Source organism: Cetorhinus maximus, chromosome 28 (assembly GCF_964194155.1).
Source record: "Cetorhinus maximus chromosome 28, sCetMax3.hap1.1, whole genome shotgun sequence".
Classification (NCBI taxonomy): Eukaryota; Metazoa; Chordata; class Chondrichthyes; order Lamniformes; family Cetorhinidae; genus Cetorhinus; species Cetorhinus maximus.
Genome location: NC_135906.1, coordinates 16871787 through 16897923, shown reverse-complemented (window position 1 = coordinate 16897923; position 26137 = coordinate 16871787). Strand labels below are relative to the sequence as shown.

Here is a 26137-nt window from a genome sequence, read left to right as displayed (position 1 = left end):
TTGTTTCTTGTGAGTAAAATCACTTCACAGCCACTAGTTTTAAAACAAATCAAACTGGTTAGTTCCTGATGTGTATGTAGATGTGTTTGTATATGTCGATGTTTATGTAGATGTGTTTGTATATGTCGATGTTTATTTAGATGTGTTTGTATATGTCGATGTTTCCATACGTGTTTGTATTTGATTATGTATATGTGTTTGTATATGATGATGCTTATGTACATGTGTTTGTATTTGATTATATATATGTGTTTGTATATGACGATGTTTACGTAGATGTGTTTGTATATGGTGATGTTTCCATATGTGTTTGTATATGATGACGTTTATGTAGATGTATTTCTATCTGATGACATTTACGTATATGTGTTTGTATATGATAATGTTTATGTAGATGTGTTTGTAGATGATGATGTTTCTGTAGATGTCTTTGTACATGATTATGTTTGTGTACATGTGTTTGTATTTGATGATGTTTATGTAAGTGTTCATACATGATGATGTTTATATAGATGTGTTTGTATATGATGATGTTTATGTAGATGCATTTGTATATGGTGACATTTATGTAGATGTGTTTGTATATGATGATGTTCATGTATGTGTTTGTATATGATGATGTCCATGAAGATGTGTTTGTATATGATGATGTCCATGCAGATGTGTTTGTATATGATGATGTTTATGTATATGTGTTTGTATATGATGATGTTTATGTAGTACATTAATTGAGAGTTTTTATTTCTTTATTGCACCCATTTATAATTAAAGTGATATTGTCGTGCCCAACAATTTCCTTTAAACTTATCCTTCCCTATCATTTCACAATTCCTGAATCGACGATAGTGCAGGCAAGTGTAGGGCCGGAGGAGGAGGAGCGAACAGCTCTCTCTGGTTGGTGCAGCAGTTATAGAGATAGGGAGGGCTGTATGGGCTGGAGGAGGTTACAGAGGTAGGGAGAATTGTAAGGGTTGGAGAAGGTTACAAAGATAGGGAGGGTTGTAGTACTGGAGGAGGTTACAGAAATAGGGGGGGTTGTAGAACTGGAGGAGGTTACAGCAATAGGGAGGATTGTAGAACTGGAGGAAGTTACAGAGATGGGGAGGGGTGTAGGACTGGATGAGGTTACAGAGATAGGGAGGGTTGTAGAACTGGAGGAGGTTTCAGAAATAGGGAGGGTTGTAGGACTGGAGGAGACTACAGAAAAAGGGAGGATTGTAGGACTGGCTACTGTCTCCTTTAGCTTGTTCCATTATCATTCCCTTTGGCCCGGCACCAACAATTCTTTTGTTATTTACTATTATCTTCCATTCTATCAGAGAAAAGATTCACGAGAATGGTTCCAGGGATGTGGAAAAATGTGAGGTTGCCCATTCTGGCAGGGCGAATACAAAAGAGCATATTATCTAAATGGTAAGAGGTTGGAGAGCTTTGAGATGCAGAGGGATCTGGGTGTCCGAGTGCATGTAATTAGCAAAGCCAATAGAATGTTATTGTTTATTGTGAGGGGAATTAAATACAAGAGTAGGGAAGTTATGCTCAGTTACACAGGGCATTGGTGAGACCACACTTGGAGTATTATGTACAGTATTGGGCTCCTTATTGTCATGAAACTATAATATTTTTAATAATATTTTTATGGGTTTATGGCTGTCTGTGTGGCTGATTTAATTAAATTAGAGTCAGATAGACTGCCAAGATGAAATTATCAAAAGAAGTTAGGTGTAAAAAGGCATTTGGAAAGTTCGTGAAAAAGCATGGATGAGGGCAGCATGTAGGGCGTGAAGGAAATTTGCATTTTTAGATTTTCAAAAGGATGGTAGGACATTTACAACTCACAAGATAAATAGGGCAAGGTTATTATGTTTATTTTTCCCAAAAGTAAAGAGGCCATATTGACAACATGAAAGATTTTTATATTATGGGAAGAGTAAATTTCCAAAGACCTGTAGAACAATGGAATTTACAGATTAAAGAGAGAGAAAACAGATTAAAGAGCAAGATAAAGGATGAAAGGCTTTGTAGGGAGTTTGTGGCCATGTGAGATCGAAAGGTACACCATGTGAAGCAGTCCTTGGGGAAAAGCCTCCAGCAGAAGTCTGCTATGTCCAGTAACTAAAGTTGTGTTACAAGCCTTTGGAATTCCACTGTCAAGTGGATGCTGTGGTAACCTTGCTGAGTTGATTTTATAATTTCAAATCTATTTTGGACTGTTGCCTTAAAGTGAGTGTGTAGTTTGGAGCCTGTTTAATTAAGAATTTTGGGAACTGTTAAGACTAACTAACCGTGTAGTTGTAACCTTGTGTGTTTATTGTTTTGTATTTTGTTTTAACTTAATTTTAAAATCTCTAAAGACGTTAGTGGACTCATTTCTTCTGATTTCAGTGCATAAGCTTTCTTATAATAAATACAAATTGCAAAACCATTGTGATAGCGTGGCCAAGTTTCCCTCGTGGATTTGGTTCGCCTGGTACATTTCACCTGCCATGTCATAACATTATTTAAGGAAAGATGTAACTGCATTAGAAGCAGCTCAGAAAAGGGTTTTTTTATTCATTCATGGGATGTGGGCATCACTGGCTAGGCCAGCATTTATTGCCCATCCCTAATTGCCCTTGAGAAGGTGATGGTGAGCTGCCCTCTTGAACCACTGCTGTTCATGTGGTGTAGGTACACCCACCGCGCTGTTAGGGAGGGAGTTCTAGGATTTTGACCCAGCGACAGTGAAGGAACAGCGTTATATTTCCAAGTCAGGATGGTGAGTGGCTTGGAAGGGAACTGCCAGGTGGTGGTGTTCCCAAATGTCTGCTGCACTTGTCCTTCTAGGTTGTAGCCGTTGTGGGTTTGGAAGGTGTTGTCTAAGGAGCCTTGGTGAGTTCTTGCAGTGTATTTTATAGATGGTACACACTGTGCATCGGTGGTGGAGGGAGTGAATGTTTGTGGATGCGGTGCCAATCAAGTGGGCTGCTTTGTCTTGGATGGTGTCAAGCTTCTTGTGTGTTTATTAGATTAATACCTGGAATGGGCGGGTTATGTTATGAGAAAAGGCTGGACAGGCTAGGCTTGTATCCGCTGGAGTTTTAAAGAGTAAGAGGTGGCTTGATTGAGACATATAAGATCCTGAGACTACTTGACAGGGTGAATGTGGAAAGGGTATTTCCTCTTGTGGGAGAATCCAGGACTCGGGGGTTACTGTTTTAAAATAAGGGGTCGCCCATTTAGGACAGAGATGAGGAATTCTCAGAGGCTTGTGAGACTTTGGAATTCTCTTCCTCAGAAAGGTGGTTGAGGCAGAGTCCTTGAATATTTTTAAGGCAGAGATAGATTCTTGATGAGCAAGGGAGGTGAAAGGTTATTGGGGGGGTAGGCTGGAATGTGAGGTTAAAATCAGGCCAGCTGTGATCTTATTGAAGGGCGGAGCAGGCTCGAAGGGGCCGAGTGGACTACTCCCGCCGCATGTTTGTCCGTGTGTTTGTAATGTGCAGGGTCACAGGGAGAAGGCCGGGGATGGCACAACATGGATTGGCTCATTTGGAGAGCTGGCGCAGACACGATGGGGCGAATGGCCTCCTCCTCCGTGCTGTCGCAGTTCTGTGATTCTGTCCCATCTACTTCACCTTAAATCCTATTTCAGGCCACTGACCTGAAACATTAGCTCTGTTTCTCTCTCCTCAGATGCTGTCTGACCTGCAGGATTTTCTGTTTATATTTCAGTTTTCCACTATTTGACCTCCTTGAGGTATTTGATGATCTCCGTGTTGCTAGGAGGCGGTTACGGGGAGGGATGGGGGGAGGGGAGGTGCTAAGGGGCGGACGTGTTTGCGTCATCACGGGGCGAGAGCGCCTGCGCAGTGAGGGTGACGCCGGGAGCGGGTAAAATGGCGGCGCTTCTGCTGGCGGGGTCGGGGTTGCTGTGGAAACCGGGGCTTGGGCTTCACTGCAGCCCGGCCGGGGAACCCTTCTCAGCGGGTTAACCGCGCCCCTTACCTCCGGACCCTTTGTCCCCACCCCCCCCCCCCCAATATGGGGGCCTGGGATCGGCCTGTTCCTTCACCGGCTCCCACCCCCATCCCACACAAGGTGGAGAGGGCACGGAAAATGTCCAGTGTTCGCCCTGAACTGGAAGGTTGCTCCCACACATTAGCGTCTGCTCCTACTCCCTCTCCCCCTGCTCTTTCCTTTCCCTTCCCCCTCTCCCTGCCTCTCAGTCTGGGCGCTGTCACCGTCTGCTTCTGCGTTGCGAGAATGAGCCCGAGGATACTCCTGGAAAATTCATTCAAAGTTTCTTTTTATCCACAGGGTATTGGATTGTAGAGGAACCTGTTTGACGGAGTAGGACGGAAAGTTCCGAAATAACTCATGGTAAATTTGCTGTACAGGCTGTTGTTTTGAAAGTGAATATTTATGTACAGAATATCTAACTAAAGGCCTAGGAGGCATGGCCTTTCCCTTTGAGATCTGTGTCCTGTTTACATCTTAAGCTGGTAATGTCTAAATTCCACTCCTGCTTTTAATTAGGAGCAGGAGCAGGCCACTTGGCACCTCGAGCCGGCTCCGCCATTCAATGAGATCATGGCTGATCTGATTGTAACATCAACCCCATATTCCTGCCTACCCCTGAAAATCTTTCACCCCCTGCTTATCAAGAATCTACGTAGCTCTGCCTTAACAATATTCAAAGACTTTGCTTCCACCGCCTTTTGAGGAAGTAAGTTCCAAAGACTCATGACCCTCCGAGAAAATATTTTTCCTCGTCTCTGCCTTAAATGAGTGACCCCTTATTTTAAAACAGTGACTTCTAGTTCTCCCACAAGAGGAAACATCCCCTTTGCATCGTCCTGTCAAGGCCCCTCAGGATCTTAAAGGTTTCAATCAGGTCGCCTCTTACTCTTCTAAACTCCAGTGGATACAAGCCTAACCTGCCCAATCTTTCCTTATAAGATAACTCACCCATTCCTGGTATTAGTCTAGTAAACCTTTTCTGGACTGCTTCTAACGTGTGTACATCCTTCCTTAAATATGGTGACCAGTACTGTACATAATACTCTAGATGTGGCCTCACCAGTGCCCTGTACTACTGAAGCATAACCTCCCTATAAAAAAGGATAACACTCTATTAGCTTTCTTAATATCTTTCCGTACCTGCATACTAGCATTTTGTGATTAATGCACTAGGACGCCCAGATCCCTCTGAATATCAGATCTCTGCAATCTCTCTCCATTTAGATAATAAGCTTTTTTATTCTTCCTGCCAAAATGACAATTTCACATTTGCCTACATTATATTCCATTTGCCAGATCTTTGCCCACTCACTTAACCTATCAATGTAACTTTGTAGCCTCCTTACATCCTCTTCACAATTTATTTTCCTACCTATTTTTGTGTCGTCAGTAAATTTAGCAACCATTCCTTTGGTCCCTTCATCCAAGTCATTTCTATAAATTGTAAAAAGTTGAGGACCCAGCACTGAATCCTGTGGCACACTACTTGTCACATCCTGTCAACCAGAAAAAGACCCACTTATGCCAACTCTCTGCTTCCTGTTAGCTAGCCAATCTTCTGTCCATGCCAATATGTTAACCTCTACACCATGAGCTTTTATTTTCTGCAATAACCTTTGATGTGGCACTTTATCAAATGCTTCTAGAAATCTAAGTACAGTGGCTCTGTAATGGCTATCAGATCATACTTATTTATTTCTCTCTGTTCTATCAGTTCATCTGTTTTGTTTTGAATGCTGCATATGTTCAGATACAGAGCCTTTAGTTTTGTCCTTTTATTATCTTTGCATCATCTGTCCATATCTGCTGATTTACTCTTAGATTTGGACACTCTGTCCCTTCCTGTTATGATCTGTTTATCATTTGCCTTGTCTCTACTCTTTAGTTTACCACATCTCCCCATATGTGATCCTTTGCCCCCACTATCCAGTTTAAAACCCTCTCTACTTCCCTAGTCAGGTGGCTTGTGAGGACACCAGCCCGAGCATGGTTCAGGTGTAGACCGTCCCAAAAGTAGAGATCTCACCTTCCCCAATACTGGTGCCAGTGCCCCATGAACTGGAACCCACTTCTCCCACACCAGTCTTTGAGCCACGCATTCATTTCTCTAATCTTATTTTCCCTATGCCAATATGCACGTGGCTCAGGTAATAATCCAGAAATTATTACCTTTGAGGTTCTGCTTCTTAATTTGGTGCCTAGCTGCTCATACTGACACTGCAGAACCCCCTTCCTCATCTTTAGGTCGTTGGTACCTACATGGACCACAACCACTGGATCCTCCCCTCCCACTACAGGTTCCTCTCCAGCCCCGAGCAATTGCCCCGAACCCTGGCACTGGGCAGGCAGCATATCCATCTGGACTCTCGGTCCTTGCTACAGAGAAAAGTGTCAATACCCTCACTATACTGTCCCCTACTACCACTGCATTCCTTTGTGTTTCCTCCACTTGAATGGCTTCCTGTACCACGGTGCCATGGTCAGTCAACTCATCCACCCTGCAGCCCCCACTCTCATCCAGACAAGCTGAGAGAACGTCAAACCTGTTGGGCAATTGCAGAGGCTCATACTCCTGCCCTCTGGGTCCTCTTATCTGCCTCAGCTACAGTCACACCCTCCTGTCCCTGACCAACTTCCAAATCAGAAGATCCAACCCTAATGGGTATGACTGTTTCCTGGTGCAAAGTGTCCAGGTAACTTTTCCTCTCCCTGATGTGTCGCAGTGTTCACAGCTCAGCCCCCAGTTCCATGACTCTGAGCTGAAGCTCCTCAAGCTGCAGATACTACTGCAGACTGTTGAGGCTGCATTATTTCATCTCTGTGATTGCCTCAGTTAGAGACTCTTTGCTCAGACATATGGGTTGCTGCAGGAAACCAGGCCTCCTGACTGTAGGGGAATTTGCCCTGCCCTGTGATGAGGCTCAGCTTTAAAGCATTTCTCCAGGTTCTCCCCAAGGTGTTGAGGCGTATCATCAGTCCAGATGATCTGGGTTTGATCCCCAGTCAGTGCCCAGGCCTGATCATTGGTCTATGCCAGGTTTGAATCTGCTCTGTGCCTAGGCAGCAGTTGGAAGCTAGTCTTGTTCTCTCATTTCTAAGTGATAACTGTTGGGCAAACCTCAGTCAGGGTTCCTGCTCCTGAGCTCTATCCAATACTAGGAACTGCTGGTATGCATGTCAGTGAGAACTGGCCTGGGCTTGACTGTTAAATCTACATTTTCAAAAACTCTGCCACTGTCTGGACTCCTGTGAGGAATGGCCAAGTCAATGACGTACAGAGGGGAACCAGCAATCCTGTGAGAGCCATATGAGTTAGGAGCAGGAGTAGGCCATTCAGCCCCTCGAACCTGCTCCGCCATTCAATAGGTCATGGCTAAGCTGATTGTAGCCTCAACTTCACATTCTGCCACATCCTGATGATCTTAGATTCTCGACTAACAAAGGAGTCAATCTACCCCTGTCTTAAAAATATTAATTGACCCTGCCTCCACGACTCTCTGGGGAAGAGAGTTCCAAAGATTCATGACCCTCTGAGAGAGAAAATTTCTTCTCACCTCTGTCTTAAATGAGTTATTTTTAATGTCCTCTAGTTCTAGTCTCTCCCACAAGAGAAAACTTCCTTTCATTATTAAAGAAGAAATAGGACATTAAGAAAAGCTTAACGCAATCAAACAGAGTCAACATAGTTTTGTGAAAGAGAAATCATGTTTTGACAAATTTGCTAGAGTTCTTTGAGGATATAACAAGCAGAATTGATAAAGGGATTTCCAGAAGGCATTCAGTAAGGTGCCATATAAAAGGTTATTGCACAAGATAGGAGCTCACGATATTGGGAGTAATGTATTAGCATGGATTGAGGATTGGTTAACACACAGAATGCAGAGTCGGGATTAATGGGTCTTTTTCAGGTTGGAAAGACGTAACTAGTGGAGTGCCACAAGGATCAGTCCTAGAGCCTCAATTATTTACTATCTATATTAATGACTTGGAGGAGGGGGTAAAGTGTAATGTATCCAGATTTGCTGACAATGCAAAAATAGGCAGGAGGGCATATTGTGATGAGGACATAAGGAATCTGCAAGGGGACATAGATAGGTTGAATGAGTGGGCAAAAAACTTGGCAGATGGAGTTTAATGTAGGGAAGTGCGAGATCATGCACTTTGGTAGGAAGAATCAAAAGGCAGACTATTATTTAATTGGAGAGAGACTCCCAAAAAAGTGCAGCACAGAGGGATCTGGGTGTTCTTGTGCACGAAACGCAATGTTAGTGTGCAGGTGCAGCAAGTGATTAAGAAGGCAAATGGAATTTTAGCCTGTATTGCAGGGGGTTGGAGGTTAAAAATAGGGAAGTCTTGTTACAACTGTACAGGGAGGGTGGGCCATATCTGGAGTACTGCGTACAGTTTTAGTCCCTGTATTTAAGAAAGGATATACTGGCATTGGAGGCAGTTCAAAAGCAATTCACTAGTGTGATTCCTGGGATGAAGGGGTTGACTTATCAAGAACGGCTAAACAGGTTAGGCCTTTATTCATTACGGTTTAGAAGAATGAGGGGTGATCTTATTGAAACATACAAGATTCTGAGGGGACTTGACAAGGTAGATGTTGGGAAGATGTTTCCACTAGTGGGGGAATCTCGAACTAGGGGACATAGTTACAGAATAAGGGGACACTCATTTAAAACTGAGATGCGAAGGAATTCCTTCTCTCAGAGGGTAGTAAATGTCTGGAATTCTCTACCCCAGAGAGTTGTGCAGGCTAGATCACTGAAAGTATTTAAAGAGGCGGTAGATAGATTTTTGAACTATCAGGGAGTTGAGGGCTATGAGGAGCTGGCATGAAAGAGGAGCTGAAGCCTGGGGCAGATCAGCCATGATCTTATTGAATGGTGGGGCAGGCTTGAGGGACTAAATGGCCTACTCCTGCTCCTATTTCTTATGTTCAGCATCCACACTGTCAAGTCCCCTCAGGATCTTTTATGTTTCAATAAGGTCACCTCTCATTCTTCTAAACTCCGATGGATACAGTCCCAGCCTGTCCTACCTTACCTTGCAACGCACCCCCCCCTGCCCCTCCCACCTCCAACCCAGGTATCAATCGAGTGAACCTCCTCTGAACTGCTTCTAATGCATTTATATCCTTTCTTAAATAAGGAGACCAAAACTGTACACAGTACTCTAGATGTGGTCTCAGTAACCCCCTGTACAACTATAGCAAAGCAAGTATATAAATACTTTTATATTCCATTCCCCTTGCAATAAACACCAACATTCCATTTGCCAACATCACTTGCCGTACCTGCATATTAACTTTTTATGATTCGTGTACCAGGACACCCAGATCCCTCTGTACCACTGAGTTCTGCAATCTCTCCATTTAAATAATATACTGCTTTTCAATTCTTCCTGCCAAAGAGAACAAGTTCACATTTTCCCACATTATACTCCATCTGCCAAACTTTTGCCCACTACTTAAAATATCTATGTCCTTTGCAGACTCTTTATGTCCTCTTCACAACTTACTTTCCTACCTATCTTTGTGTATTCAGCAAATTTAGCAACCATACATTCGGTCTGTTCATCCAAATCATTGATATAAATTGTAAATAGTTGAGGCCCCAGCACTGATCCCTGTTGCACTCCACTCATCACATCTTGCCAACCAGAAAAAGACCCATTTATGCCAACTCTCTAATTCCTGTTAGCTAACCAATCCTCTATCCATGCCAACATGTTATCCCCTACATCATAAGCCCTTATTTTGTGTAGTAACCTTTTAATGTGGCACCTTGTCAAATGCCTTCTGGAAATCTGGTGCAATCTGGTTGGTGCTTTTGGGGAGGAGGGGGGATGAGTACAAGGGAAAAGAACCTTACTAATCATTGTACCAATTTTCCTCACCAACAGGGGGAAAGGAAAGGTGTGAATAAGTATTACCCACCTGACTTTGATCCTGTCAAGGTAAGAGTTCAGTGTGTTTGAGATAAAGTTCTTGGAACAGTGGGTGAGAAGTGCAAACTGTATCCACAAAGATGTTTTCATAGACAAACTGCGTACAATCATCCCTCTATCATGTGATCAGGAGTGAGGATGTTTGCTAATGACACATGTTTGCTGCAGGCACAATGGAATACCACCACCTGCAAGCTCCGTTCCAAGCCACACACAGTATCTTAACAGTGCAGGAGGCCATTTGGCCCAGCGAGTCTGCACTGGCTCTCTGAGAGAGCATTCCACCTAGTCCCACACAGTATCACAGTATGACACTTCTAGTATCACACTTCTCCCACACCAGTCCATCCTGACTTGGAACTATATCGCTGTTCTTTCGCCGTTGCTGGGTCAAAATCCTAGAACACTCTCCCTAATAGCACTGTGGGGGTACCTACACCACATGGACTGCAGCGGTCCAAGGAGGCAGCTCACCACCACCTTCTCAAGGGCAATTGGAGTTGGACGATAAATGTTGCCCTGCCAGTGACACCCACATCCCACGAATAATTTTTTTTAAAAAGCTGGCATTTATATAGCGCCTTAAACATAGTAAACATCATATATCAAGCAACCTGGGCTTAGCTATGTAGGTAAGAGTGTTTGGGTGTGGGATTTAGATGGTTGTGAATCAGCTGTGCCTTTAAAGCTGTAATGTCTCTTTTTTTTCTTCCACTCTCTCAACCGTGTTGATGTGCCTTTCTAACCTGACAGCATGGCTCCCTTAACAAATACAGGAACAGTCACCCTCTGCGGGAAAGGGCCCGGAAACTCTCCCAGGGTATCCTCATTATCCGGTGAGTCTCCCACTCGCGGTCTGATGTTACAGTTTACTCATTTTCTACTGCATTTGGAGCTGTAGCGTCAGGGTGATGGATGATCGATCGGGATGTGATGGAGTGAGGGTGGCTGATTGGGGAGTGTACCTGGAGTGAGGACGGCTGATCGGGGTGTGTACATGGGGTGAGGACGATGGATGTTCTGACTGGTGCAGCTTGGAGTTAGAGTCCGGGAGGCCCTGTCCTTGATTTCTAGTTATTTGCTGTCTTCCAGGCTATAATTGATGTCAAGGTCCCCCAGTTAAGGGAGGGAGAAATTCAATAATAGTTTCTTCTCCTAGTTTCTGTCCAACCACACCTGTGTGTGGAAATTGGGTGAGGACTGATCAACTTGGCAGTGATTGCCCCATTCCCCTGCTAAATATCCTGACAATGTTCATTGTACGGGATCACACCATGGCCTGTTGGCTAATGTACCAGACACAGTCATGATTCTGTGCAAATGAACCTCCAGAGTGGGAAAATCATTATTATTTTGTTAGAGTAGTTTTGAAATTTACCAATAACCAAATCTTATGTTTTCCTGAAGGTTTGAGATGCCATATAACATCTGGTGTGATGGTTGTGGGAAGCACATTGGAATGGGTAAGTCTGGGGAAATGTGGAGAGTGCATGGGGGTTGGTGGAGCAAGACAGAGCACTTAGTCTATTCATCTCTTCAGCCAGATGTGAAATGAGTACTATTTAAATAGAAACAATGTGCAAGATTACTGGGAAAAGGCAGGAGAGTGGCACTAAGTCACAATGCTCATTTGGAGAGCTGGTGCAGATACAATGGGTCGAATGGCCTCCCTCTGCGTTGTAACAATTCTGTGATTCTCTTCCTGGTCTCATGATGTTCACTGTCTTGTTAAGATGCCTCCTGTTGTGTTCAGAAGTTCTGTGCTCTTGTGGCTTAACCCAATTTTCTCACAAGTGGACTGTCGTCAAATCTCAATTGCATCTGTTAGCCTCTGGGAGTGAATGTGATTGTGGGATATATATCATGTCCATCAAACTTTGATAATGTATGTGAGTGAGATTTGTTCTTTATCTGTCAGTCACAGGTAGTGTTTGTGAGTATAGGATTCATTCTGCATCTCAGTCTGTGGAACAGTTTGTGAGAGTAGGATTCCTTCTTCATGGTTCAATGTCTGGTACTGTATATGAGGGTGGCATTAATTCTGTACCAGTCAGTGGTACTGACTGTCAATGTGGGAATCATTCTGTATCTGTGTTAGGGAACGTGGGATTAATTATGTATCTGAAAGATGCAACATACTTCAGCTCTCAGATACTCTGATACTAGGTGTAAGTTTGGAATTAACTCAATTTCAGTCAGTGGCATTGTGTGGAAAGTAGGATTCAGACTGTGTTGCTCTGCCTCCCATATCAATGGACTGGTCAGGTGGGCAGAAAAGTGGCAAATAGAATTCAACCCGAAGAAGAGTGAGGTGATGCATTTAGGGAGGTCAAACAAGGCATAGGAATACACAATTAATGGGAGAATACTGAGAAGTGTAGTGGAAGTGAGGGACCTTGAGTGAAGACCATAAGATGTAGGAGCAGAAGTAGGCCATTTGGCCTGTTGAGTTTGCTCCGCCATTCAATGAGATCATGGCTGATCTGATAATCCTCAACTCCACTTTCCTGCCTTTTCCCCATAACCCTTGATTCCCTTACTGATTAAAAATCTGCCAACACAGCCTTGAATATACTTAACGACCCAGCCTCTACAGCCCTCTGCGGTATAAATTCCACAGATTTACCACCCTCTGTGAGAAGAAATTCCTCCTCATCTCTGTCTTAAATGGGCGCCCACTTACTCTGAGATTATGCCCTCTGGTCCTAGACTCTCCCAGAAAGACCTCTCAGCATCCACCCTGTCAAGCCTCCTGAGAATCTTATATGTTTCAATAAGGTTATCTCTCATTCTTCTAAACCCCAATCAGTACAGGCTCAACCTCTCCTCATAAGAAAGTCCCTCCATACCTGGGATCAACCTAGTGAACCTTCTCTGGCCTGCCTCTAATGCCAGTATATCTTTCCTTCGAACAGTGGACCAGAACTGTTCACAGTATTCTAGGTGTCGTCTAACTGGTGCCTTGTATAGTTTTAGCAAGACTTCCCTATTTTTACACTCCATTCCCTTTGAAATAACGGCCAGCATTCCATTTACCTTCCCTATTACCTGCTGAACTTGTATGTTAGCTTTCTGGGATTCATGCACAAGAACTCCCAAATCCCTCTGTACAGCAGCTTGTGCAGTCTTTCTCCATTTAAACAATATTGAGCTCCGCTATTCTTCCTGCCAAAGTGCATAACCTCACATTTTACCACATTATATTCCATCTGCCAAGTTTTTGTCCACTGACTTAACCTCTCTATATCCCTCTGTAGACTTTTTGTGTCATCCTCACCACTTGCCTTCCCACCTATTTTTGAATACCCACAGATCCTTGAAGTTATCAGGACAGATTGATAAGGTTGTTAAGAAGGCACATAGGATCCTTTCCTTTATTAATGCGGTATAGAATATAAGAGCAGGGAGGTTATGCTGGAACTGTACAAATCATGAGTTAGGCCACAACTTGAGTACTGTTTGCAACTCTGGTCACCTTATTATTGAAAAGATGTAATTGCGCTAGAGAGGGTACAAGGAAGATTTACAAGCATGTTGCCAGGACTGAAAAATTGCAGCAATGAGGAATTATCAGATAGGCTGCAGTTGTTCTTGAGACAGAGGAGGCTGAAGGGATATTTGATTGAGATGTACAAAATTGTGAGGGGCCTGGATAGAGTGGATGGGAAGGGCCTATTTACCTTAGCAGAGAGGTCAGTGACTAGGGGGCATAGATTTCAAGTGATTGGTAGAAAGATTAGAATGGAGATGAGGATGTCTTTTTCAACCTGAGGGGTAGTCAAGGTCTGGCACTCACTGCCTGGAAGGGTATTAGAGGCAGAAACCATCAACAGATTGAAAAGGGGTCTGGATTATGCACCTCGGGTGCCGTAACCTGCAGGGCTGTGGACCAAATGCTGGAAAGTGGGATTAGGCTGGGTGACTCTTTTATCAGCTGGCACAGACACAGTGGGCCAAGTGGCCTCTATCTGTACCGTAAACTTTCTATAAAGCCATCCTATCTCTGCTGCTTCACAGTAACTAAGTAAAATGAGAACGGAGTTGGAGAGTAAGAAGAGCAAGAAGGGGTGGGACTGAGAGCAGAGCCAGAGAGTTAAAAGAGCATGAGATAAACACAGTAAATTGCAGTATAGATAGGAATTATTCTAAATTAAGATGTGATTAAAATAAATTAGTAAAATACTGTAGTAAACGCTTTATATAAAGTATAAGATATGTTAGTGCAGCTCGGCCATATAGCATGTGCATCTTGCAGGATGTGGGTAGTCGTGCAGGCACAAAGTGCTCTCGATGATTATGTCTGCAGGAAGTGTCACCAGCTGCAGAAACTTGAGCTCCGAGTTGTGGAGTTTGAGCGGCAGCTGGAGTCACTGTGGTGCATCCACCAGTCTGAGGGCTACGTGGATAACATGTTTAGAGGAGTGGTCACATTGCAGCTAACAAGTACACAGGCAGAGAGGGAATGGGTGACCACCAGAGTATCTAAGAGAAACAGGCAGGCAGTGCAGGAATCACCTGAGGCTATCTCGCTCTTTAACTGCTTTTCCTTTTTGGATACTGGTGAGTGAGATGGTTCCACAGAGGACTGTAGCAAGAGCCAAGCCCGAGGCACCACTGGCGGCTCAGCTGCACAGGAGTGGAGGAGAAAGAGTGGAAGTGCTATAGTGGTAGGGAATTCCATAGTTCGGGGAGCAGACATGCATTTTTGCAGCCGTAGATGTGACTCCAGGATGGTATGTTGCCTCCCTGGTGCCAGGGTCAGGAATGTCACAGAGTGGCTGCAGGACATTCTTTTGGGGGAAGAGTGATCAGCCAGAGGTCGTGGTCCACATTGGGACCAATGACATAGGTAGGAAAGGGAATAAGATCCTGAAAGCAGTTTTAGGGAGTTAGGAAGGGAATTAAAAAGCAGGACCTCAAGAGCAGTAATCTCAGGATTATTCCCAGTGCCATGTGCTAGTGAGCATAAAAAAAGGAAGAATGAACAGTTCCAATGCGTGGCTGAAGAAATGGAGTAGGAGGGAGGGTTTTAGATTTCTGAGGCATTAGGACTGGTTCTGGGGATGTGAGACCTGTACAAGAAGGATGGGTTACACCTCAGCAGGACTGGGACTGGTGTCCTTGCAGGGAGGTTTGATGGTGCTTTTGGGAAGGGTTTAAACTAGATTGGCAGGGGGATGGGAACCTGAGGGGTAATTCAGAGTGGAGAGGAGAAAAACTGGCAGCAGGAAGTAGTGAAGTATCAACTGATAACGAGGATATATCAGAGAGTAGTATCAAGGTAGATAGAACACTTGGAGAGTTTGATAGAATTAGAGTAGGCAACAGTAAGTCATTAGATGGGGTCAGAATAAGCGGGAACGTTTTTTTAAAAAGCCTAAATCAGGGCTAATGTGCATGTATGTGAAAGCACGGAGTGTGGTTAATAAGATTGGTGAACTGCAGGCACAGGTTAACAAATGGAATTATGATATTATTGCTATAACAGCGACCTGGCTCAAAGAAGGGCAGGACTGGGCATTAAATATTCCTGGGTACAAGGTGTTTAGGAGTGACAAGAGAGGAAGAAAAGATGGGGGAAGAGTGGCAATATTGATTAAAGGTGGCATTATAGTACTAGAGAGAGATGATGTTCCAGAGGGGTCAAGGACAGAATCTCTCTGGCTAGAGGTAAGGAATGAAAAAGGTGCAATAACATTGATTAGTTAGTATATAAACCACCAACTAGTGGAAGGGATATGGAGAAACGTGCAAAGAAATTATGGAGAGGTGTAAGAGTTATAGAGTAATCATAATGGGGGACTTCAATTATCCAAATATAGACTGGGACAGGGATAGTACAAAAGGACAAGAGGGGCGAGAGTTCCTGGAATGTGTTCAAGATAGTTTTCTACAGCGGTATGTTTCCAGTCCAATGGGAGGACATGCACTTTTGGACCTGGTTCTGGGGAATAAGTTGGCTCAAATGGATCAAATATCAGTGGGAGAGCCACTAGGAGAAAGTGACCATTGTATCATAAGGTTTAGGTTAATCATGGAAAAGGACAGAGAACAATCCAGAACAGGGATAATTAATTAGGGGAAAGCCAACTTCAATTGGATGAGAATGTATCTGAGTCAAGTGAGTTGGTATCAACTGTTGGCAGAAAAGACAGTGGCTGAACAATGGGCCACCTTCAAAGAAAAAGTATTGCAGGTAATGTCAAGGTATATTCCCCTGAAGGGAAAAGGTAGGACAAATAAATCCAGAGCGCACTGGATGACGAGAGATAGAGATAAAGATGAAAAGGAATAAGTACACCTATGACAGATGTCAGGTAGAAAATACAATGAAGAATCAGGCTGAATATAGAAGGACCAGAGGGGAAGTGAAGAAACTAATAAAAACAAGGAGAGAGCATGAAAAGAGGCTGGCAGCGAACATAAAAGGGAATCCCCAGGTCTTCCATAGCATGTAAATAATAAAAGGGTGGTAAAAGAAAGAGTATAGCCAATTAGGGACAAAAAGGGGGTCTTGCATGTGGAGGCTGGAGAAATGACGGAGGTGTTGAACGAGTACTTTGCATCTGTCTTTACAAATGAAGAAGATCCTACCCAGGCTGAGATGAGAGAGGAGTAACTGGTACACTAGAAGAACTTACAATCGAGAGGAAGGAGATGTTGGAAAGGCTACCTTTACTTAAAATAGATAAGGTCTGGGACCGGATGAGATGCATCCAAGGGTACTGAGGGAAGTGAGAGTGGCAATTGCAGAGGCATTAGTGATAATCCTCCAATCTTCCTTAGACACAGGGGAGGTGCCAGAGGACTGGAGAACTGCAAATGCTATACCCTTGTTCAAAAAGAGGTGCAAGGATAAAGCTGGCAACTACAGGGCAGTCAGTTTGACCTCAGTGGTAGGGAAACTTCTGGAAACTATAGTACAGGATAAAATCAATAATCGTTTAGACGAGTGCAGGATAATTAAGGAAAGCCAGCATCGATTCATCAAGGGAAAATCATATTTAACTAACTTGCTGGAGTTTTTTGAGGAGGTAACAGAGAAGGTTGATAAAGGAAACACTTGATGTGGTGTATATGGATTTTCAAAAAGCATTTGAAACAGTACCACACAACAGACTTGTGAGCAAAACTCTAGGTCATGGAATAAAAGGGAAAGTAGGCACTTGGATAGGAAATTGGCTGAGTGACAGGAAACAGAGAATAGTGATAAATGGTTGTTTTTCAGATTGGAGGAAGGTCTGTAATGGATTTCCTCAGGAGTTAGTGCCGGGATCCTTGTTCTTCCTGATTTATATTAATGACCTAGACTGTGGTGTGCAGGCCATAATTTCAAAATTTGCAGACGATACAAAGATTGGAAATGTCAGTTGTGATGGGGATAGTCTTGAACTTCAAAAGGACATAGACATGCTGGTGGATTGGGCAGACAAGTGGCAGATGAAGTTCAATGCAGAGAACTGGGAGGTGATTCATTTTGGCAGGAAAGATATGGTGAGACAGTATAAAATAAAGGGAGAGCCTTTAAAGGAGGTGCAGGAACAGAGGGACCTCAGTGTATACGTACATAGGTCATTGAAAATGGCAGGGTATGTTGAGAGAGCAGTTAATAAAGCATATAGTATCTTAGGCTTTATTAATAGGGGTATTGAGTACAAGAGTAAGGAGGTCATGTTGAACTTGTATAAGATACTAGTAAGGCCTCATCTGGAGTACTGCGTCCAGTTCTGGGTGTCATACTTGAGGAAGGATGTGAAGTCATTGGAGAGAGTACAGATTGATTCACAAGAATGATTCCAGAGATCAAGAACTGTAGCTAAGCGGATAGATTGGAGAGGTTGGGTCTCTTTTCCTTGGAGAAAAGAAGTCTGAGAAGAGACTTGATAGAGGTATGCAAGATCCTGAGGAGTATGGACAGGGTAAATAGTGAGAAACTGCTCCCACTCAAGAGAACATCCAGAACTAGAGGGCACAGGTTCAAAATAATTGGCAAAAGGAATAAATGTGATGTGAGGAAAATTTTTTTCACCCAAAGGTTGGCCTGGAACAAACTTCCTGAAATGGTAGTGGAGGCAGGTTCGATCGAGGTATTCAAAAGGGAATTGGATTGCTACCTGAAGAGGGGTGAGAGAGTATCGGCGGTAGGTGGAATGCAGATTTCAGGTTACTATCAGATCAGCCATGATCTTATTAAATGGCAGAGCAGGCTCGAGAGGCTGACTGGCCTACTCCTGCTCTCTCTTCACATGTAAAGAGAGAATATGCAAGGTTATGGGGATAAAGCAGGGAGTAAGACTAGGTGGGGTGCTCTTTAAGAGACCCAGTGCAGACTCAATGGGCCGAATGGCCGCCTCCTGTGCTGTAACGATACTGTGAAATTAGATGCAGTTGGCTCAACTCTTTGGGCTTGGTTCCAGGGAAGAAACTTTGCAGTCATTTTTGGGAGGTACTGTAAGGAGGAAACTGCAGACTGTGCAGTAGACCTCTCACTCGAGGTGTTTTGTTTGCATGATCCTAGGTGCTTTACTCTGTATGTAACCCCATGCTGTACCTGCCCTGGGAGTGTTTGATGGGGACAGTGTAAAGGGAGCTTTATTTTGTATCTAACACTGCTGTATCTGTCCTGGGAGTGTTTGATGGGGACAGTGTAAAGGGAGCTTTACTCTGTATCTAATCCTGTGCTGTACCTATCCCGGGAGTGTTTGATGGGGACAGTGTAGAGGGAGATGTATTCTGGTGTTGGTGAGATGAGAATGTTCTTTCTTGGTTCTAGGTGTCCGGTACAATGCAGAGAAGAAGAAAGTTGGGAACTACTACACAACCCCTATCTACAGGTACCACACCTGCTGTTCACCCAAGCCCTCTGTAGTCCAGTCAGGGTATCTCTATCCCTCCCCTTTCCACAGCCCCTCATCGGGACAGATCAATCCTCTGCACCCCACCCCCCACAGCCCAGTCAGCCTGTTGTTCCTCCTCCTTACGGTAAAGCTTTGCCATTAGCAGATCTGTGAGGGATATTTAGATAATTGTCCATCTGTTTTCTTCTTTGAGGATCCCATGGATCGTCTTCTGTTGATGCTTAGAGTGAAGTGGTATAATCCAAGGCGAAGGCCAGGAGTGTGATGGAATACTCTCTTCCTGCCTGGATGAGTGCAGCTCCAATGACACTCGAGCTCAACACCATCGAAGACAAAACATCCCTCTTAATTGGCACCCCATCCACAAACATTCACTCTCTCCACCACCGACGCACAGTGGCAGCAGTGTGTACCATCTACATGATGCACTGCAGAGCCTCACCAAGGCTCATTAGGCAGCACCTTCCAAACCCACGGCCACTACCATGTAGAAGGACAAGGGCAGCAGATAAATGGGAACACCACCAACTGGAAATTTCCCTCCAAGCCACTCACCATCCTGCCTTGGAAATATATCGGCCGTTCCTTCACTGTCGCTGGGTCAAAATCCTGGAACTCCCTTCCTAACAGCACTGGATGTACCTACACCACATGGACTGCAGCAGTTCAAGAAGGCAGCTCACCCACCACCTTCTCAAGAGCAGCTAGGGATGGGCAATAAATGCTGGCTGAGCCAGCGATGCCCACATACCAAAAAACAAAAAAAATTAAAGTGACCTTATTTTCCCCAGCTCCTGTTCTCAATCTGATTTAATCTGTTTTTAATCTTCCCTGCCATGTTTATCTGTGAGGGCTTCCTATACCAGTCACGCTCCAGTGATAATGCATTGGGTCCATGTGCTCTTTCACCCAGAGACCGAATAGATGCCAGTTTGGCGTTTTGGAAGTTGTGCCACCTGAAGGGTATCTCCTGTAGTTCATATTCTCCTTGTGCCCTCTGCCATGTATCCTAGATATCCTACCGTGATCAGGGCCTCCCTGTGTGGCATTTCACAAGGAATGTCATTCTGCCTTTCTGGCCTCTCTCAGATTGGTGGGAGGGCTGTTGGATTGTGAACTGGGCCTCTCTCTCTGACTGTGAGCTCTCTCTCACGGTACAGGAACCTTCTGTGAGTGCAGATGGTGACTCTCTCTGGGTGTGGTCTCTCTTTTGCTCTGGGTACAGGTTCGCTCTGTCTTGGGGTACAGGCTTGTTCACTCTCGCTCAGGGTACGAGCCGCTCTCTCTCTCTCTCTCTCGCTCAGGGTACGAGCCGCTCTCCCTCTCTCTCTCTCTCTCTCTCCTCCCTCTCTCTCTCTCTCTCTCCCTCTCTCTCTCTCCCTCTCTCCCTCTCTCTCTCTCTCTCTCTCTCTCTCTCTCTCTCTCTCTCCCTCTCTCTCTCCCTCTCTCTCTCTCTCCCTCTCTCTCTCTCCCTCTCTCTCTCTCTCCCTCTCTCTCTCTCTCCCTCTCTCTCTCTCTCTCCCCCTCTCTCTCCCCCTCTCTCTCTCTCTCCCTCTCTCTCTCTCCTCTCTCTCTCTCTCTCTCTCCCTCTCCCTCTCTCTCTCTCTCTCTCTCTCTCTCTCCCTCTCTCTCTCTCTCTCTCTCTCTCTCCCTCTCTCTCTCTCCCTCTCTCTCTTTCTTTCGCTCGCTCGCTCAGGATATGGGCCTCTCTCTCTCTCTCTCTCTCAGCGTATGGGGCACGTTCTCTCTCTCCCTCTCTTTCTTTCTCTCTCTCTCTACCTCTCTCTTTCTTTCTCTCTCTCTCTTCCTCTCTCTTTCTTTCTCTCTCTCCCTCTCTCTCTCTTTCGCTTGCTCAGGATATGGGCCTCTCTCTCTCTCGGGGTACGAGCCGCTTTCTTTCTCTCTCTCGCGTGCTCAGGGTATGGGTGTCTCTCTCTCTCTCTCTCTCACCCTGAGCGCACGCGAGAGAGAAAATGGGTCTCTATCCCTCTCTCTCTCTCCCCTCTCTCGCTCGGGGTATGGGGCTCCCATTCTCTCTTGCTTGGGGTAAGGGTTCTGCCTCCCTCTCTATCTCAGGGTACAGGGTTGGTTCGCTCTCTCTCTCGGGGTACGGGGCTCGTGTTCTCAACCGGGGCCCGGCGCCCGCCCGCGCTCTGTCGCCCGGGGGTAAGGGACTCTGTCTCCCTCTCTCTATCTTGCTCGTTCGTTCACTCACTTCAGGTACGGGGCTCATTCGGAGTATGGGCTCTCTCTCTCTCTTTAATAAGGCTCTGATGTTGCAGGTTTCGGATGAAGTGCCATTTGTGTGTGAATCACATTGAGATGCAGACTGACCCAGCGAACTGTGACTATGTGATTGTGAGTGGAGCACGGCGAAAAGAGGAGCGATGGGACATGAAGGACAATGACCAGATTTTAACCACTGGTTAGTTGTCCAGGAGGGAAGAACAGGTTACAGATCTTGGACCGAGGGTTCGCGTAGGGGGGTGGTGGGGACCGAGGGTCCGCGTAGGGGGGCGGTGGGGACCAAGGGTCCGCGTAGGGGGATGGTGGGGACCGAGGGTCGGCGTAGGGAGAGGTGGGGCCCGAGGGTCGGCATGGGCATCGAGGGTTGGGGATCGAGGGTGTGGGAACTGAGGGCAGTGTAGGGATCGAGGGTTGGTGTTGGGAGGGGTTGGGGATCGAGGGTCAGAGTAGGGAGGGGTTGGAGATCGAGGGTTGGAGTAGGGTGGGGTGGGGACTGAGGGCAGTGTGGGGGTGTTTTGTTTAAGTGTTGTGTAAGATCATTTTGGGCTGAGTTGCATTTTCTGAAGTTAAACACTAAATGACCGTTGATCTTTCAGAACATGAGGAGAAGAAGAAGTTGGAGACTGATCCAATGTACAAGCTGGAACATGGGGTGGGTGACCAGGAGAAGCTGAAGATCGCTGTTCCCACCCTGTCCAACATTCAGGAGATGCAGAGTGCCTGGAAAGACGACTTTGCCATTAACAGCATGCTGCGCAAGAAATTCCGGGTATGCCTTTGGGCAGATTTTCTGTTTAACCTGTAAAACTGTCAGTGTAGAGGCACCAGACGCTTATCCAACCAAGAGAGACACGGGTCAGCATCGGGGTATCTGCCCCCGAGAGAGACACGGGTCAGCGTCGGGGTATCTGCCCCCGAGAGAGACACGGGTCAGCGTCGGGGTATCTGCCCCCGAGAGAGACACGGGTCAGTGTCGGGGTATCTGCCCTTGAGAGAGAGAGAGAGACGGGTCAGTGGTCTGAAGATAGACGCTGAATCTAAAGCAGGGTGTCGTTAGTAAATGCTTATTTGTCTCCCTGATGTCCCTGTGTGATTGATGATTTGGCTCTTTTGCTCCGTTACAATCATGAAGGTTAGTTCTTTATTCACAATTTCATCTGTCCTGTCTCTAGGATGAGAAGAAGGTGTTGAAAGAGGTGGAAGAGAAAGATGAAGCACTTCGGAACAAAGCATGTCTCAGCATCCCTCTGGTTCAGGAGTCTGAGGATGATAAACACCTGGCTTCACTTCTTAAATTCCGCACTATGGACTGTAAGTTGGGAAAAGATTAATAATCAATTAATGAATAAAATCGTTCAGAATAGGATCTTATTGCCAACACTGCTCCATTCTATCGTAGATTCTAGTGAGTAAACACTCAGCAAATATTTTGAGGAGACGGGTTGTTCTGGATGTTCTGTTTTGGGGAGGCGCTAGGCAGTGTTTGGGGCTTCTTAGCACACTCACTGGAACAGAGGGGTGTCAGTGTGAGTGATAATGGGTTACACTCAATCATGTCCTCGGTCAGGCTGACACACACTGAACCTTGGCACAGGTCCATGAAGCCCAGGTAACCGAGTTCTCTTATATAGAGGCATTGATTCACCCAGTTTCACTGCTACTAAAACATTGCTTGATATGGTTGTACTAAGGGGAAATCCTGTTTGATAAATTTATTTGAGCTTTTTAAGGATGGAACTAGTTGGGTAGATAAAGAGGAACCAGTAGATGTAGTGTACCTGGATTTCCAAGAGGCTTTTGATGAGGTGCCATACAAAAGGTTAATAGGCAAGATAAGGGCTCATGGAGTTGGGGGTAGTATTCTAGCATGGGTAGAGGATTGGTTAACAAAGCAGAGAGTGGGCATAAATAGGGGCTTTTTCAAGTTGGCAGGCAGTGAATAGTGGAGTGCCACAATCTATATTAGTGACTTAAATGAAGAGACAAAGAGTAATGTATCTAAGTTTGCTGTTGATACCAAGCTAGGGGGGGAAGGTAAGCTGCAAGGAGGACACAGAGAGGCTGCAAAGAGATATAGACAGGTTAAGTGAATGGGCAACAAGATGACAGATGGATAATAATGTAGGGAAGTGTGAAGTTATGCACTTTGGTCGTAAGAATAGAAAAGCAGAATGTTTTTTCTTAAAAAGGTGGGAGAAACCTGTAATAAGTGTTGATGTTCAAAGAGACTTGGGTGTGCTTGTACAAGGAACGCAGAAAGTTAGTATGTAGGTGCAGCAAGCAATTGGGAAGGCAAATGGCATTTGGCCTTTTATTGCAAACGGATTGCAGTACAAGAATCAAGAAGTCTTGCTGCAGTTGTACAAGGTTTTGGTGAGACCACATCTGGAATACTGTGTGCAGCTTTGGTCTGCACATTTAAAAAACAATATGCTTGCATTGTAGATGGTAGAGTGAAAGTTGATTAGATTGGTGCCTGGAATGAGTCTTATGATGAGACACTGAGTAAATTGGGCTTATATTCTCTGGAGTTTAGGAGAATGAGAGGTGGTCTCCTTGAAACCTAAAAAATTCTGAGGGGGTTTGATAGGGTGGACGCAGAGAGATTGTTTCTGCTGGTGGGGAATCTAAATCACAGGTGCACAGCCTCAGGATAAGGAGCCAATCAATTAGGACTGAGATGAGGAGAAATTCCTTTACTGAATCTTTGGAATTCTCTACCCCAGAGAATTGTGCATGCTGCATCGTTGAGTACATTTAAGGCTGGGATAGGCAGGTTTTTGGTGTCTCGGAATAGAGGGATATGGGGAGTGGGTGGGAAAATGGAGTTGAAGCCCTGGGTCAGCCATTATCGTATTGAATGGTGGAGCAGTCTTGATGCGCCTTGTGGTCCCCTCCTGCTCTACATGTATTCTTGTTCTTGTGGTGATAGTGTACAATGGACTGTTTCAGAAGGTTCTCTCCCACTGTTCTTCATCAATTCTGAAATGGGGGTACCCAGGGTTCAAGGTCAGTGCTGGAAGGGAGTGGAGGAGCTGAAGAGGATGTTGCTGGAAAGAGATAAACTGAGGAATGGAGAAAGCTGAGGCTGAACCTTGTTGGAGGCTAAAAACTGTCGGCCAAAACCAAATAGAGGTGGAAGTCCAACTCAGTGGGTGAGAGAACCTGTTATGATGGCACTGAATCCCACGCACCAGGAATGTCACAGGCACACCCCTGCTCTCTGCTGAGTTGTTTGGTTTAGGAGACATTACAGATGGTCTTGGTCTCCTGATCCATGAAGGGAGAAGCAGTCAGGATCACACACTGGAATGGGCACTTGGACAGGACAAGGTTCATCCCTAATAAACCCAAAATCACACTCGCACCACCCGCTGACACTCTCTGGCACAGTGTGCCCTTCGATAAGTTAGAAGGCATCCTCTTGTGGGGAAGAGCACAACTAGAGACCATCAATCTAAGATAGTCACCAAGAAATCCAGTAGGGAATTCAAAAGAAACTTCTTCACCCAGAGAGTAGTGAGAATGTGGAACTCACTTCCACAGGAAATGGTTGAAGTGAATAGCGTAGATGTATTTTAAAGGGAAATTAGACAAGCATTTCAGGGAGAAGGGAGTAGAGGGTTAAGCTGATAGATTTGGATGAGAAAAGATGGGAGAAGGCTTGAGTGGAGCATAAACATCAGCATAGACTGGTTGTGCTGAATGGCCTGTTTCTGTGCTGATGTCCTATGTGTGTATGTTATGGAACGGACTGTGGGTCGTACCAGTGAGAGTTGCATTCTGATGCTCATTATTCCTTACACAGCCTATGAGGACAAGCAGAAAATGAAAAGGAAGGAAATCACCTCACGGTCCTGGTTTGCTTCGCCCCAAGTTGCGGTGCGAGAGAGGGCTGGTGAGACCTTAAAAAAACTGGGACTGAGTAAAATATCGACAACCAAACCCTTAAACAGCCCAAACGGATTTGCTGCAAGTGATCTGGGAATAATCCGACGGAAATCAGGAGAATGTTCAGCAAGCCAGAAGCAGCAGCCGCTCTTGGTCAGCAGAGATAAGGACTCCAGACTGGAGATGAGAAGCAGAATCAATCAAAGGGATCAGGTTGCAGACAGTACAAGTCAAGAGAGTGACAACAGTTTGAAGGAGGAAGCTGGCTTTTCTCTACAGATTGAGGCTGTGATGGACTCTGATCGAGATGCCAATAGCAGCTCACTTGTTGCTGATTATTCTGACTCCAGTTCAGATGCAGACATTTTATAAGCTACGCCTGAATGTAAATAACAGATTTTCCTGATTTGTAATTCATTGCTGTGCAATAAATACTCTAATATCAATATGAGCATTTCTGACACATTCTGTGTATTGAAGTTAATCTGCAACAATGATCATGGAGCATCCTGCCTAGTAGGCCAGTATTGGGGCTGCCCCGATTCCAAAGTCAGTGTCTGTTCCCAACCAGCTTGGACTGACCAATTCATAGAATTATATCAAATTTACAAAACAAACAGGCCAACAGGTCTTTGGTGCGGTTAATATTGCCTCCCACCCTATTTCATCTCACCCCATCAACATAACATCCTAAACTTCACCCTCGTATTTATCTAGCTTGCTCTTAAATGCATCCATGCTATTCTCTGCCCTCCAATCCAGACGCCATCCTGACTTGGAAGTATATCACCTTTCTTTCAATGTCGCTGGGGCAAAATCCTGGAGTTCCTTCCCTAACAGCGTTGTGGGGTTTACCTACACCTCATGGACTGCAGTGGCTCAAAAAGGCAGCTCAGTCACCGCCTTCCCAAGGACAATTCAAGATGGGCAATAAATGACGCTCACATCCTGTGAAAGAAAATGAAACACTCCTTGTGGTAGCTTATTCCATCTTATCACCACTCTTGGAATGCTTTATTGGATTTATTTGTTAATATATTTGTCATCCTTAGCTTAGCTCGCTCCCACAAGTGAAATCATCTACAAGTCTATCAAACCTTTGGGATCTTAAAGATCTACAACGCCCTTCTCTTTCCTAAAGAGCCCACACCCGTTCAATCTTTCCTGATAGTTTATAACCTCAGTTT

At 45.1% G+C, this 26137-nt stretch overlaps 1 protein-coding gene and 1 long non-coding RNA gene across 3 annotated transcripts in view; one reads left to right on the top strand and one right to left on the bottom strand.

Moving 5' to 3' along the window:
• Positions 1-3762, bottom strand: part of LOC144668859 (uncharacterized) — a 134796-nt gene extending 131034 nt beyond the window's left edge. Inside the window, exon 1 of the long non-coding RNA XR_013573563.1 lies at positions 3644-3762. This is a non-coding gene — a long non-coding RNA (uncharacterized LOC144668859). The remainder of the gene's footprint in view (positions 1-3643) is intronic.
• Positions 3763-3838: 76 nt separating this feature from the next.
• On the top strand, positions 3839-25413 carry yju2b (YJU2 splicing factor homolog B). 2 transcript variants are annotated; one of them, XM_078531285.1, is made up of 10 exons: positions 3839-3873; positions 4300-4362; positions 9910-9963; positions 10708-10790; positions 11362-11417; positions 18728-18788; positions 21095-21237; positions 21656-21828; positions 22232-22370; positions 24868-25413. In XM_078531285.1, the coding sequence occupies exons 2-10, from the start codon at positions 4360-4362 to the stop codon at positions 25320-25322; spliced, it is 1167 nt and encodes a 388-aa protein (XP_078387411.1). In that variant the 5' UTR covers positions 3839-3873; positions 4300-4359; the 3' UTR covers positions 25323-25413. The 2 variants fall into 2 exon arrangements, with proteins under 2 accessions (XP_078387411.1, XP_078387410.1); XM_078531284.1 differs by lacking the exon at positions 3839-3873 and having other exon boundaries at positions 4232-4362.
• The last annotated feature ends 724 nt before the right edge of the window (positions 25414-26137 follow it).